Source organism: Desmodus rotundus, chromosome X (genome assembly GCF_022682495.2).
Source record: "Desmodus rotundus isolate HL8 chromosome X, HLdesRot8A.1, whole genome shotgun sequence".
In the NCBI taxonomy this organism is placed as follows: Eukaryota; Metazoa; Chordata; class Mammalia; order Chiroptera; family Phyllostomidae; genus Desmodus; species Desmodus rotundus.
In genome coordinates this window covers 15,165,037-15,179,535 of record NC_071400.1, presented here as the reverse complement: position 1 = coordinate 15,179,535, position 14,499 = coordinate 15,165,037, and the positions used below count along the sequence as shown (strand labels likewise).

The 14,499-nt window shown below is 38.6% G+C and overlaps 1 protein-coding gene and 1 pseudogene across 6 annotated transcripts in view; both read right to left on the bottom strand.

Moving 5' to 3' along the window:
- FGF13 (fibroblast growth factor 13) overlaps positions 1 to 14,499 on the bottom strand; it is a 579,899-nt gene that overhangs the window by 203,048 nt on the left and 362,352 nt on the right. For 5 of the 6 annotated variants that reach the window (XM_053917456.2, XM_053917458.2, XM_053917457.2 and 2 more), the window contains exon 3: positions 6,717 to 6,884. The exons of the other annotated variant lie outside the window; for it this stretch is intronic. In XM_053917456.2, the coding sequence (XP_053773431.1) occupies positions 6,717 to 6,884 (168 nt within the window). The remainder of the gene's footprint in view (positions 1 to 6,716; positions 6,885 to 14,499) is intronic. 6 annotated transcript variants of the gene reach the window in all.
- Positions 113 to 4,490, bottom strand: LOC112310275 (S-methyl-5'-thioadenosine phosphorylase-like; annotated as a pseudogene).

Here is a 14,499-nt window from a genome sequence, read left to right as displayed (position 1 = left end):
TATTCCTTAGTGGCAAGGGTGTGAAAGCTTTTCCGCATTTCAGATTAAACAGGAATTCCCCCAAATGACTAGAATTAGAAAGTCCTGTTGTCTTCTGGGAAGTCATGCTATTTTAATGTCTTGGTAATAAAACAGAGAACTGGACCATATTTTTCAGGTTTTGGAGGGTTTCTGACCATTCCATGGACCCCATCTGAGGTATGGTACTGAGGAGTAAACTTTTGGCTTTATTGGCACTTTCTTTCAGGGTCTTTAAAATCTAGTCCACCAAAACCACTTCTCCTTCTAGCAATTATAATCTGTTGCCATGGCGATATTTGCTTGGCAAAGTGCAGCCTCCTTAGCAAGAACCACCTCTGAAATTGTGGTCATGTTGATAACTTCCACCCCCACCAGGTGTGAAATATGCTTTCTGCCTGTGAACTAAAACGATGTTCTTTGGTTGTGAGCATTGTCCCTTTTGACTGGCAACACAGTCCTAGCTTCTTGGCAGTCTCTGTTGAAATCTCTCTCATTCTGGGGCAGAGTGGCTCAGGCAGTGGCTCCTCTGGTACAGGAATGACTTCCATCATAGAAGGTCTAAGCCCTTATGGTGGTCCTGTCAATGAACTGATCAATGACGACACTATTGCTGGGCTGAATCTCTTCTCTCCAGGAACCGCAAGCTGTGGTTACTATGACATGAGTACAACCCTCCCCCTTCAGAGACCAGATGTTTGCCTAATAGTTGGCTTTTATTTATTTATTTTTTTAGAGAAAGGAAGGGAGGGAGAAAGTGAGGGAGAGAAACATCCCTGTGTGGTTGCCTCTTGTGTGCCCCCTACCAGGGGCCTGGCCCACAATCCAGGCATGTGCCCTAACTGGGAATGAACTGGCGACCCTTTGGTTCAAGGGCCAGCACTCAGTCCACTGAGCCACACCAGCCAGGGCTAGTAGTTGACTTTTAAAGGCATGATTGTACATAGTCTACTTGGGTCATACCATGCTGGGTCAAAAAAGCAGACTTTCCTTTTATAAAAAAATTAATTTAAGTGATTTTATCAACTGGCCAAGAAGAGAAGACAGTGAAGAGGAATTGCAGAGATACCAGATCTTCAGGATCATGTTGGCCATGCAGCCCTTGAAGTAACAGCTTTTATGGGGCAGCACTCGTATGAATGGATAAGTTCCAGATTCTTTTCAGGTATCAGCACTTAGATTTTGACATAAAAAAAAAATCACATCACCATAACTCTGTCATCCATCTAGTAGACCTTTCAGAGCACTTTTAAGCAGTGTTATTTTAAACATAATTACTTGAAACAGGTCATCAGTGTTGGCTTCATATGGGAAGAAATATCTGCCTCCAATATTAACTAAGGGAAACCTCAGTTATGAGAGCTGTAAAGAAGAGACCATTTCTCAGGAAAACATCTCCATTACCTCAACAGGGACACCTAGGCTCAAGGGAGAAAGGAGGCCTGTTGCTTGAAAAAGTGAGTCATCAAATAATGAATGGTTGGTAGTTTTTATGGTAAAAGTCAGCCTGGAGATGGAGTTGAGATGCATATATCTAATAAGAGAATGATAAATGCCTATCCTGGCCTGAAATTGAATTATTGACTGCTTCAGTATACTTCCTTGATCAGATTATTAGTCTCCCAGAGAGTAGAATCTATCCCCAAAATATGACTTAATTTTGCATTTGCTGCCATAAGGTGGGGAAATAGCAGAGAAGAGCAAGTGTACTTCAGTGCCATTATTAGTTTCCTAATGTTATTAGGGCATGACAAGTTGTCTTGTAAGAAATAGCTGACATGCAACCAAGAGAAACACATTTAAACACTCTGTAGGGAAAGGATGGTGTTTCCTCATTGCTAATCACCAAGGCCTTCAGATATCTGGCTTTAGTTTGATTTTGACATGGACCAATTTTTTATCTTTCTTGTGACTGTGCAATTAAGCCATCCTTTACTTCAATGAGCAAAGAAAATTCTCTGGTGTTGTTTCTGTCAACCCTCAGGTCATAAATGAAAGGCAGTGAGACCCTAAGACACAGTAATTTTGAAGTTAAAAAGTTCAGAATAAAGTATTTGATTTCTTCTAAGTCACCCAAACATATGGCCCTATCTTTTCCTAACAAAATAGAAATATCCCCTCAATTCCCCAGATATGGAGCCCAGTTATATCTTTTCTGAAAGTCAAGACATTTTCAGGTGTCAAGTAGCAGAGGTTGCTTCATTTTACTGAACCGACTATTCATTCAAATAGTTTGAGACCTATTTGTCTCAAAAGGTAAATTAGTATTAAAATGAGGAAGACACACAACAGCAGATGACAGTTCAAAAAAAGGTAAGGAAGAAAGTAAAAACATTTTCCTCAGTGTGTTCCTTAATATCCTTCTATGTTCTTCCTCTCCTACCATTTAGACAAAACTGATATATTCTCTTTCTGGGATAAAGAAACCAAGGTATTATCAGTAATGGTCATTGTGCTAGTTATAAATATGGCCCTTTAACATTTGGCATGGAAATTTGCTTTCTTTTGATTGGTGAAAGCTGCCATACTTCACCACCAGTCTGGAGCACAGATGTTCTTCTTCAACCAAAGTCACTACAGTTGGATGCCTCTCTGAATCAAAAAGGTGATGGATGTCCTAAGGGAGACGGAATATGGGGGTGTGCCTGTTTTCAATCACATGAAAACAGGGCTATATGGAAGAGGCCAAAAACTTGATTTAAAAAGATGGTGACAAATCTCTGAGCTCTGTAATATTTTCACATATTATGTGGAGTCCTTTAGATTTATTATTGTAATCAGGATCTCAATCCTAAAAGCAAATGCTAGGAATTCATGACTTGATTGTCTCTATAGATATTCAACAGCAACCACATGCATGAATGTGTATCTTGGTATGATTCTTTTGCACAATCTTCAAACATCAGCAAAAACACAATGACTGGTGTTTAGGAAGCAGCAACTCTGCTGATAACAGATTGGCTTTGAGAAGTTACTCTAAATCAGAGATTTCATTTTGGCACACATGACAATGAAAGGAAAAAATGAACAAAAGAATACAGCTATGAAGATTATATTCTCTCTTTCCAAAAGGCTCCTGGAACACTAAGAAAAAGATTTTGGTAATGATTTCCACTCTCCATGTGGCTTTCTCATAACAAAGAGAGTTGCTGGTACTGGGCCAAATTAGACTCTCAGATATTGCATGTGCTTCTTCAGCCAAATTCCACTACGCACATAAGATTACATCATAAGTGTTTTTTATGAAAATAATCACATCACTAAAAATCACAAGTATTTGGAACAGATTTAAGAACTTATTTTAGAATAGGCTGCTCAGAAATAGAAAGCTGTTTTTGGCAAAGTGTAATTTGGCCTTAGTGTATCCTGAAAAGCTAGTGAGATACACCACTGGTTTTATGTATTGTTTTACAAGAACTCTGAGGGCCTTGGGCATAATACAAAACTCTAAAAAGACAGATGAATGTGAACAATTTGTAAATAAGTTGTCTGTACCAAACCTCAGCTGGCCATAAGCTATGTAAATAACCTGGCCCTACAAAAAACCATCACCAACCAAAAGAAACACCAAGAGTTTGCCTACAATAATGCAAAAAATGGTGGTAGATTTATAATTCGGTAAGGAAGAAGAAAATGTATTCCAGCTTTATCATAATCCACATAAAGCTCTTTGGCCTAGTTTAATGATTTCTAAGGCTTATCCAACTCAAACTTTTATTCTCCCCTAAATTTAAATATACTTTTAATTTTCACATGAGGGCTATATAAATCCAACCTCATTAGAAGCGGTTGTACTGGCAGTTCGGCACGCACACATCAAACCATGGGTGGCTTCACCATCCTCTCCATCGCCTTCACCTGCAGTGCAATCGGTGGGTGCCTATATACAAGGTCGAGTAATGTCTCATCCCTGGACACAGAGATCATGAGAGGAACTCTCTCTTCAACATGCTTCACATGAGAATAAAATGTTTCAAGGTATGGACATAATTTAGAACGCAGATTCTATCCATTGTCACTAATTATAATAATACATTATAGCAACTGCAAGAGAAAACTAAAGACTGTACTTAAAAACCAGTCTTGCAAAAATATTCCAGGTCACTTGAATGGCCACTGAACCCTTCTAAACCCATAGTTACTTCACCTCCTGGCAATGACGAGCTTTGGTATCCTACATGAAGTAAGCATGTTAATTTCTTAGCAATGTTTCCTTATTTATCCAAGGTCTCTTCTACTGCAAGTTTTCTTTCACCCTCTTCTAATGTCTTCTGGATCCTGTTAATTTGTACAGAGATCAAGTGGTTTCATGGTAGGTCTGGGTTCACTATTAGCTTCTGGGCCTTCATTTGTAGGGGGTGCAGTAAAATTGCAAATGTCATCTCAGAAAATCTGAGCAAGGGTGTCCAACCTTTTGGCATCTCTGTGCCACACTGGATGAAGAGTTGTCTTGGGCCACACATTAAATACATTGTGACGTATAGTCACAAAAACAAAAATCTCATAATATTTAAAATAAATTTACAATTTTGTGTTGGGCCTCATTCATAGCCATCTTGAGCTGCATGCAGCCTGCAGGACACCCTTGCAAGGAGTCTAATACCATTTGCAAATAATTCATAATAAGGAATAGGAGAGAAATATTAGCTTAGCTATTGCAGTGGGCCTGGTAGGAGAGGGAGGGCTGTCATCACAGTATTACAAAGCAAAGGATGACAGCCACATTAGGTACGATGGCAGCCATTCAACTTGTGGATAAAAGGACAGATTAAAAACTATCCAAACCTTGTATAAGAGAGTTTAACTGCTACCCATTCTCTACAGAATTCTTCATATTTTAAAACATTCCTAACAATATTCACAATATACTCCAGATGATATTTTGAAAATTAATAGAACCTGTCAAAATTATATGCAGTAAGAAAAAGGAGGAGGACTTAAATTTAGTTATTCAACTGTTATTTTTAAAATCTGGATATTGTTACAAACAATTTAAAGTTTCTAACCAATTGCTTGACTGAATTTAGCCAGCTGCTTCTTAAATGGCTTATTTTTCTTGCTCAAACCAAATTTTGTTTTTCAGGATGATATACAAGTAGAATAAACAGTATAGTATCTGTTATATAATTATATAATAAGTAGTATATATCTATAATACAGATAGTGTTTTGTGCTTGCAAATACATACTCATATATAATTTTTGAGAAAGGAAAGCAGAACAAATTGGAATGTACTGTATATAGCAAACTAATTGCCACTGGTTAATTTTTTTGTTCCATTAGAGCATAAAATCAAGTTAGTATCTTCTCTACTAAATCACCAGATTTATTTTACTAACTGTAAGGCATCACCATTTAATCTCCAAATAAGCAAGTGTAGACATTGGGACTCACACCCAAAGTAGATAGCTTGGACATCAAAGTATGGGTAAAATAAAATGGAAATATTTTATTCTATTGCTGAAATAAAATTAAACAAAAAAATTACACTTCTCATTTTCAGCTAATGAACATTTAAAACTCATTTTGGAAGGAAGGACAGGGGAGACTTTGAGATGTAAACACTTGCTTCCAAAACTATGGACTAGGGTCAATTTGGAGTAATTTCCTTACACACCAAACTTTGAACAGCACCAGTAGGCAGTCTTTTCCTAGTCAGAAAGACGGTTGTACTGAAGACACCCATAATGCTACAAAAGGGCAACTTGAAATGGGAACAAGGTTGGTTTTAGAGATCGATCAGAACCATTTATGCAAAAGACTACAACTGCCATAGGACAGGTGAAGTTTGTCACTTCGATGTTCTTCATTGGTAAACTGCTTTCATAGTATTTGCTATGAGGGAACAGGCTCTTTTCCAATAAGCATTTAATTAGCACACACAGTACACATCTTAAATGTCATTTTCAAAGTTGGAATATACACAGCTGGCAAAAAGTTTACCATAGTTTGTGATGTGAAGAATGTTAGCATTTGCTATATGCAAAAAAGTTCGAAAAAATAAATGAATGTTCTTTCTGGGGAGAGGAGACATTTCTGAAATAGATTTGTAGCATGGACTGCAAGGAACACCTTGACCTTAGTTTAAGTAACAGCAAGTAGAGTTTCCCAAACCTGTGCTTGAGCTGAAAAGAAAAACAAACTACTCACAGTTTCCTTGAAGCATGCATTTCACTATGGCAAAGAGCAAGTGGGCGTGCATTACATGGCAAGTCTGTGTCTGCTTCAGCAAACTAAGTAGACCGTGAACATTCTTCCAGCGCAATGCAAAAGCTTTATGGAGTGGAGGAGAGTAAGAAAATTTGTAACAGTCTTCTCATTATTTCATTTTTGAAGTGCCATTCCTCAGCCGACTGCTGCCTCAGGAATGCCAGGTAATAGGAACAGACTGAGCCAGATGTTGGCTACAGGAGGAAGCAACTTTAGCAGCCAAAACGGGGCAGTGTAATGACAGCAGCTGAAAACATTTCAGCTGTGAGAAGCAGGAGGATGCTGTATGCTGTGCCAGAGATGACTGTATTATACAGCGTCCTATCTGAGACTGCATAACACACTCACCAGCGAGCTGGGGGGCCTCCTAACCATGTCAAGGGCCAAACAACACACAGCACACCAGAGGGCAATGCACAGTCAACAAGAAAGAGAAAGAAAGAAGAATGAAAGAAAACAAGCAAAACACGCATCTGTCGTGCACAAACCTTCGGGCTCTGTGTTTTCTTTGTGGTGTACTTGCTTCAGCGGGCAGCAGAAGATTTCGTGACACTTAGCACGAAAGGGGGACTCTTTTTTCTTTAATTCCGCAGATTGGATGGAATCTTGCCGTAACATAATGTATTCCTGTGTGCCAGGAGGGGCGTCATCCAGAACTGTGGTCACCACATAACAAAATGAACTCAAGTTAGAGCTTCATGAAAGCAGCGAACGTCTTAAATCAAATCTACTCCCAGGGAACACTAAAGTAACAACATTCCCCCCAAAATTTTCAAAGAAAAGCATTTAATAGCTTGACAGTTTTATTTTTAGAGGCTTTGTTTAAAATACTTAAGGCCTGGAAATAGCTTACTCAGCTACAGATACCTCTGAGGCTAGTACAATGAAAATGTAACAGTGTGAAATTGTGTCTGGAGTGTGATAAAATATTTTAATACCAATAACCATATTCTATCTAAGTAAACACCAAGCCCAGTTCACACTTCAATTTAAGATACAATATAAATACAGGGACTGGCAAAAGTAGGTTTAGAGTTGCTCTTATGAAAAATAATAAAATAATTAATAAACAATAATACAAGAATAAATTCTGTTTTGCCTACTCACAACTGTAAACCTACTTTTGCCCATCCCTGTATTTACAACTGAAACTGGCTATCACTATCAGTTTATTTTTCTTTCCTTGGTCTACCGTCAGCAAGAACCTAACTTCCATGTGGTATATATACTGAGTCTGATGGAAGAATCAAGAGCACTGCTCTTTACTCTTTGATTTCCAAAGAGAATTAGGGCAGTTGCAAATATTCTTCAGATACTGAAAACCCCTTAATGAAGATAAGAAATTCCAGCTGTGAGCCTCACAATAAATGCTGGATCAAAGACCTACCTTGTTGACGTGGAACACCAGGGCCTGGTTCACTACTTTTGACCTTAGATATGCACCAAGCCCCTCTCAGCCCACACTTTCTTTCTAGGCCCTTTGTCAATTTCCTAAGCATAATTGTGAATTTCTAGTTTTTTTCCCCTCTGCAATAACAGATGTCTGCTTTCATAGTGTCCACTGGAACATTCTTTAGCCTGATAACCACCCACCAAAGGGAGTGAAAATTTGATCTGCATTTGTAGAAACATGGAACTGACCCCGGAACGGATTTTTTCTCTTTCATACCCTTCCCAATGAGGATGTAGATTTTGCTAGCAGTGAGTCAGTACCTCCAAAACTGTGATTACTGACATGCTGACTCACTCTACTCCCCCAAATGCATGTGCTCAACATGCATTTAAGAGGACTGGTCCCATCACCGAACTTCTTATGGGGGGAATAATGCTGTGTTGTTTGGAGAATATAAACAGCTTATAGCTGAAATTAAATGGAATCTGAAGCTTCTGTCTTTGGCAAAATATTTCCAGCTCATTGGCTGGGATCTTAACGGGCTTCAATAATTTTTTTTTCCATGTTGAGGTAAAAGTAGTATAAAAACTAACATAATATTAAATTAGTATTCTGAGTTTTGAACAAGTTCTAAATAGATAGCCTGTATGTGAAATTGTTGTCTTCCTTCATAAGTCACTAAATTATACAAGAAGGTGATGAATATTTCAGTCAGTTTTCTTTCTATTTTCCTCCAGCATTCAGCAGCAGTACTCAAAAATTTTATATAGATACACTACCACAGCTTTTCCTGGCAGAGAGTTCCCTTCATCTACTAAGAATGTGACTATAACTTCTTAGAACTGCTTTGAGTGCACATCTTTGCTAGCAACAGCTGCTCTTCAAAAACACTTGCAACCATTTCCTGCCATGAGCAGATAGTTACGATAATATAGACACTTATCAAATTCCAGCATAACAGCTGAAGACAAATTCTGGTTTTACCATCCAAAATATTTAAAGAAAACATCCTAAACTTGGAACTCTTTTTTAAAAGAAACACCCATGATTATGTAGCAGCTGAGAGATTCCATTTTCATGCACTGTATATAAGAACCTTATTTTGAGATTAAAGGACAATTGCAAAATGACAAATGACAACTTTTGATAATACATAGGAAACTTGTTATTTAGAAGTAAATGACAGACATCAGTAAATGGTCTTCAATTTTTATTTTTCAGTACCAACAATGATGTCACAAATGGGCATTTCTGGAGATTAATGGCAGACTGAAGCTAATAGCCTTTGGCTGACTCTTCAGCCATCAGCTTTTCCCAGCTGGTCATTAATTCCCAGGAAAGGCCTTGCACTGCCATCATTGTTGTTCAATTAGATACAACTGGTTATTTGTAACATACAACAATATTCTGGTGAGGGGGACATGCTGACTAATACACGAATGAGCCCCAAAATCCATCATGATGGGAAAAGCATGAAGGTCACAAAAATGCAGGATAATTGCTTTCCACAAAATTCTCTCTCTCCTGTTATTTCTTCAAATTGAATTTAGCAAGTGCAAAAGGTGCCAAGATGAGAGCATTTAAGGAGCCATCTGTGTAATAACCACAGGCACAGAACATTTCCTTGGAAATCGTGAGCATCTGGGAGTTAATGGCTCAGCTTTGGGTCTCAGGCTGTCTCTATTCAATGTCCCAAACATCAGTCAATTCAGGCAAAATAGTAGCTTGGGGTCATATTGACATCAGAGCTAGAAATATTTTGGACCTTTTACCCATAAGTGAATTTGTCCAGGCAACATTCACTTGGGCCTACAAAATTTCTTAATTTGAGAATATTTTGGATGAAAATATTAAAACTATTGTATCAAATCCTTTTATTCCCAGGATTCCCTCAAGGAAGATAGTGGCTGTATGTGCAATTGACAGCAGCAGGAATGATAGGGGACCTCCCACAGTATCCCAGCACTAAGGCAGGGAGGTACCTTAATTCTACTTCCCTAAAAAGGGGTGAGGACACAATACTTCCAAGGGGCATTAGCTCTAGAAAAGAGACAGTAAGCTCTCAAAGAAGTCAGCTGATCAAAACAGGACAAAAAGAGTGAGATTCTTTATTTCCCTGACTTACTCCGATATTTTCTACCATCTCCTCCCCTTCTTGTGCATTCCCTCTTGTGTACAATCTCTACCATCCGAAAATCACTCCTGCCTCTGCTCATTTCAACCATTTATGCACATTTACTCAATGACCCCTGCTGCCCTTCCTAACAATAGATGTATCCAATCTTGCGGAGATCAAAGGCTCCAGTGATTAGGTAGACAATGAATTTATACAAAGTTTTCCTCCAGTTTCTGAGGTTCAAATTGACTTGTCAAGGCAAGTAACAGTGGCTCATGGTTGATTTCTAAACTGTGTGGTTCTGTACTGAGAAAGGCTGCTGAGCTCCATGACAACTGCTGCCAAGGAGTAGACCTTTGCCAGGAAATTGTGCCACTGGCCTCGATCACACAGCTCACCCTCTCAGGATTCCAAACTCCACAAGAGTAGTAGAGAGCTAGAGGAGACAAGTGCACACATGCAAATCCACACATCCACAGGCACGCAGACACTGACAGGTGGCATACTCAGACACGGAGGTGGCAAAAATAAGTGACTTTTAGTGGTAGGATGATAGTTATGGCACAATTTATGAAAGAACTACTTTCCACCCTGGCTGATGTGGCTCAGTGGATTGAGCACTGGTCTGTGAACCAAAGGGTCACTGATTCGAATCCCAGTCAGGGCACATGCCTGGGTTGTAGGCCAGGTCCCCATTGGGGAGCATGCAAGAAGCAACCATACATTGATGGTTCTCTCCCTCTCTTTCTTCCTCCCTTCCCCTCTTTCTAAAAATAAATAAAATATTTTAAAATTTTTTAAAAAGAAGAGTTACTTCCTAGTATAAAATGTATACTATTGACTAACCATTGGATGGGCAAACCTGCATCTAGAATTGGTTTCCCAGTAGCAGCACTAGACTAGTATTAGACCATCCTCACTCTCCTTCAGGCTTCTCAGAAATCACCAATATCAAGTTTAGAAGTGGAAGCAATCACAGTAAGAGAAGAGAGTCTGTGTCATGTTCACAGAAACATAGTACTCTAATTTCACATTAAACATGAAAAAAAAACAATCTATAGGAAAACAATCATTGCTAAACTAGTTCACAGAAATATAGGACTCCTATTTCAAATTAGACATAAAAAAGAACCAAGATATAGCAAAACAATCATTGCTAAACTAAAAAATAATTCCAATGTAGTGGATTTTTTTTTTAGACAGAAGGGAAGGAGAAAGAGAGGGAGCAAAACATTGATCGGCTTCCACTGTAGTAGACTTTTAAAATGCATTTTAATTAAAGAAGTTGACAATCATTTATTCTTATGTTTAGAAAATTCAGCTCTTGTTTTACTTTATAACTTTTATCAATAAATATAACATTGGCTATATAAAACAGCTACCCAAATATTTAGTATTACCACAAACACTGCAATGCCATTCCAAACAAAATTCCTTTAGCGATAATATGATGAAACATTTTATCTTACAACATAAGGAAAATAAGGCTCAGGGAGAGGAAGTAACTTGACAAGTCACACAGTTATTGGAAGAGCCCAGTCTAGAAGCCAGGATTCCAGTGTGTTTACCAGTAAGCCTAAAGTAAAACTGCTTTGTACAAACATTGATATATTAAATAGGGTTCAGGTTCTTCAGTATTTTTTAGCTTCAAAGATAACACCCATCTCCAATGATTTTTTTTCTTTTTTTTACTCAAAGATAGAAAGGCAAGTTTCTAGGAAACTATTTAGACAATGCCACAAAGGCACCTGCCCCTCACCAGGACACTGTAATTGGCAAGGTTTGCTGACTTCAAGCTGGAAGAAGTTAACAAGCCCTGAATTATTTGATGAGGCTGTTTTTTGCTTTTAAGTTAACTCATCACAAAGATGACTCAACATAATGATACATAATTTTAAATCAAAGCAAATCTGAGATCACTAGAGCTACAGAAATCATGTATAGCCATGGGATTCCCAATCAAAGTTATCAACGACTCCAACAAGCAAATAGTTAAAAACATCTATGAAACAGAAAATATGACAAATACACAGATTATGAAATGACCTCACATAATGAGAAAGTGAGAAGAAAATAGAGTAATTACAGTGATGACTCTTCCATGTCACTGAACACCTGTCATGCTGAAAAGTATATTCAACCACAGGGTGAGTTAGTTCAAGACCTCCATTTTGCTTCCCAGCTTGCTAACCATCTATTTATCTGTATATGATCTGTAAGCTTTACTGCCACAGCAAACATTATGAAGACGGCAGTTTTAAATGTAAATGAGTAACTTAAGTAAACCATTCACTGAGTGGAAGTGATCAATACTAATGATCATTTCGTTTTGCCAAGGTAGAAATAACAAAAAATATTTCTAGAAAGTTCAGTTACTGTCTCATTTGCAATCTCCCCCATCCCCATTTGGAGGTCTTCCTCCAAATTCTGTTTGTTCACATTGTTTTACTCTTTTCATGGTAGAATGAAATACAAACTTGCTACCATAGCAGTTCCCTAACCTCCTCAATTCCATTGCAGGCCTCTGTTCTCCTTGCTTCACAGTAGCTTTCCATTAATGACTAGAATATGCCAGGCTTCTCCCTGTCTTAATGCCTTGCATTTGCTGTTCACTGTGATTCCCCCTTTATGTCCTTCTGGGTTCTACTTAAATGCTACTTCCTTAAAGATGTCTTTCAGGCAGATTAAGTATGTTTGCACTTGTCAAAATCTGTAATTATTTTTATGTATGTATGTATGTACGTATGTATGTACTTGTCTCTTACCTGATTCTCCCACAAATATACAAGCTCTCTGAAACAGAAACATTTGTCCCATTTACCATTTAATATGTGGCTACAACACAGTGCCTCACTCATAATACACACTCAAAGAATTCTCATTAACCAAATGAAAGATGTCCTCCTTCCTGTTTTTGCAGCCTTCTCTCAAAGCTAAGGTAAAGACCCCATTCTAACTCTTAATTTCCACATAACATTTTAGGAAATTTATCTTGTTTTGTCTTGGGGCACCCTTTTGGTTATTATCACAGGCTTTCATTGAAAAGTTAGGCTGATAATTATTTTTCATACACATGTCTTTCCTTCACAACTTGAATGTAAGCTCCAGGCAGATGAGAACCATGTTTCTTTTGGTATTATTATTGTTTTCCTAATGGCCTATAACACTTTGCACATGGTAGTCTTTTTTTACAGGCATAAAATGAGTCTCTTCTAGCACGTTGAAGGTATATGCTAAGAAGATGAGAAAATAAATGGGAAGAGTTCAGCACATTGCCTGCAATCTGCCATGGAAGAAACGCTGTCCGTGACAGACATGAAACTGTTGGAAAATGCTCTCTTGGAGGTTAAGAAACCAGAATCCCCACCTTGAGTTGCCACTAACTTTCTGGTGACCTTTGGAATGCCATGCTACATCTCTGAACCTCAATTTTCTCATTTCAAAAATAAGTGATGTGAACTAGGCCAGGGTTCCTGAGCATTGCCACTTCTGACATTTGGGACTAGACACTTCCTTGTTTTGAGAGGTTGCTCTGTGCACTGCAGGACGTTTAATAGCATCCCTGGCCTCTACCCACGAGATGCCAGTAGCATCCCTTTCCACTTGTGACAACCAAAAATGTCTCCAGATAGTGCCAAATATCCTCCACCATGTGAAGAGGGCTAAAGTGCCTTAGTTGAGGATTACTGGACTTGATGATGGGTAAAGCCCATCTGGTCTATAGGCTTCTTTGTAAAGAAGTACTACCAATTCTGGAAGTCCTTTTGTGACTCTCGGAGATGCTCAGCATCCTGCGATGGTTCAGCTATTCCATTCATGGGAGTTTGCCGCCCCCCCTCCCCTGCAGCCCACACCAGAAATAGAAAAAAGCAGTAGCAAGCATGGCCAATCATCCAGGTCACAGAAAGCCTCACACTGACAAGATGTAAAGCATTACTGCTACACATCAGTAGGGTCCTTTCTCAGCCTGGGACAAGGGCTTTCTCCAGTGAGTTGATGGTGTTAGACAAAATTTGCCTCTTCTTCCATGCATAATTAATAACTGTTAGTACAAGCACTCTGGTTAAGCTCACAAAATGATGTTATGGCTACAGAAGAAAACTTTCTTGCCTGGACTCTTCTCAGCCTTTGATATTAAGATCTTACTTAGGTTACATCGTAGACTAAATTGTTATAGAAAGCCTATTTTCTTCTATTAGTCTTTCCCATTTTGGGAGCATTAAAGCTCAGAGGACTGAAGTATCTTCAGAGGGCTGAAGTATACTATAGAGTGCATTCTCAAGCATTATAGCCATATCCTCCTGGAAAATGTGCTCATCAACACTGTACTTATTCACATCAGGTGCTAGGAGACTCTTGCATGACTTATTACCACTATTTCCTTCATATTGTTATTTTATGTTTCAAAAGCTAATCTCTGATCCAAATCTCATGATTGCCCCAAGTCGCTGGGATATCTTGACAGCTCAGGAAACGTGAGCTCAAAGGCTCTGTAACAGACAGAAATTCCTTGGTCCTAGTGGTAGTGACCAGAAAATTATACTGTAATGTTGCTTTAAAATTATATGATTGGAAGAGTGCTCAATGCCATTATTCACCTTTCCCTCTCCATATCCCCCCAGCAAACTCGTTCTACTTTATTAGTCAGGAAATACCACCCTTACTTTTAAGCAAGCAGGCTTCTCTGATTTTCCTGCCTGCTAGTGTTCTATGACCATGTGAGCTTCTGTCACCTATTGGTGTCTCCTTCTATCCACAGTGA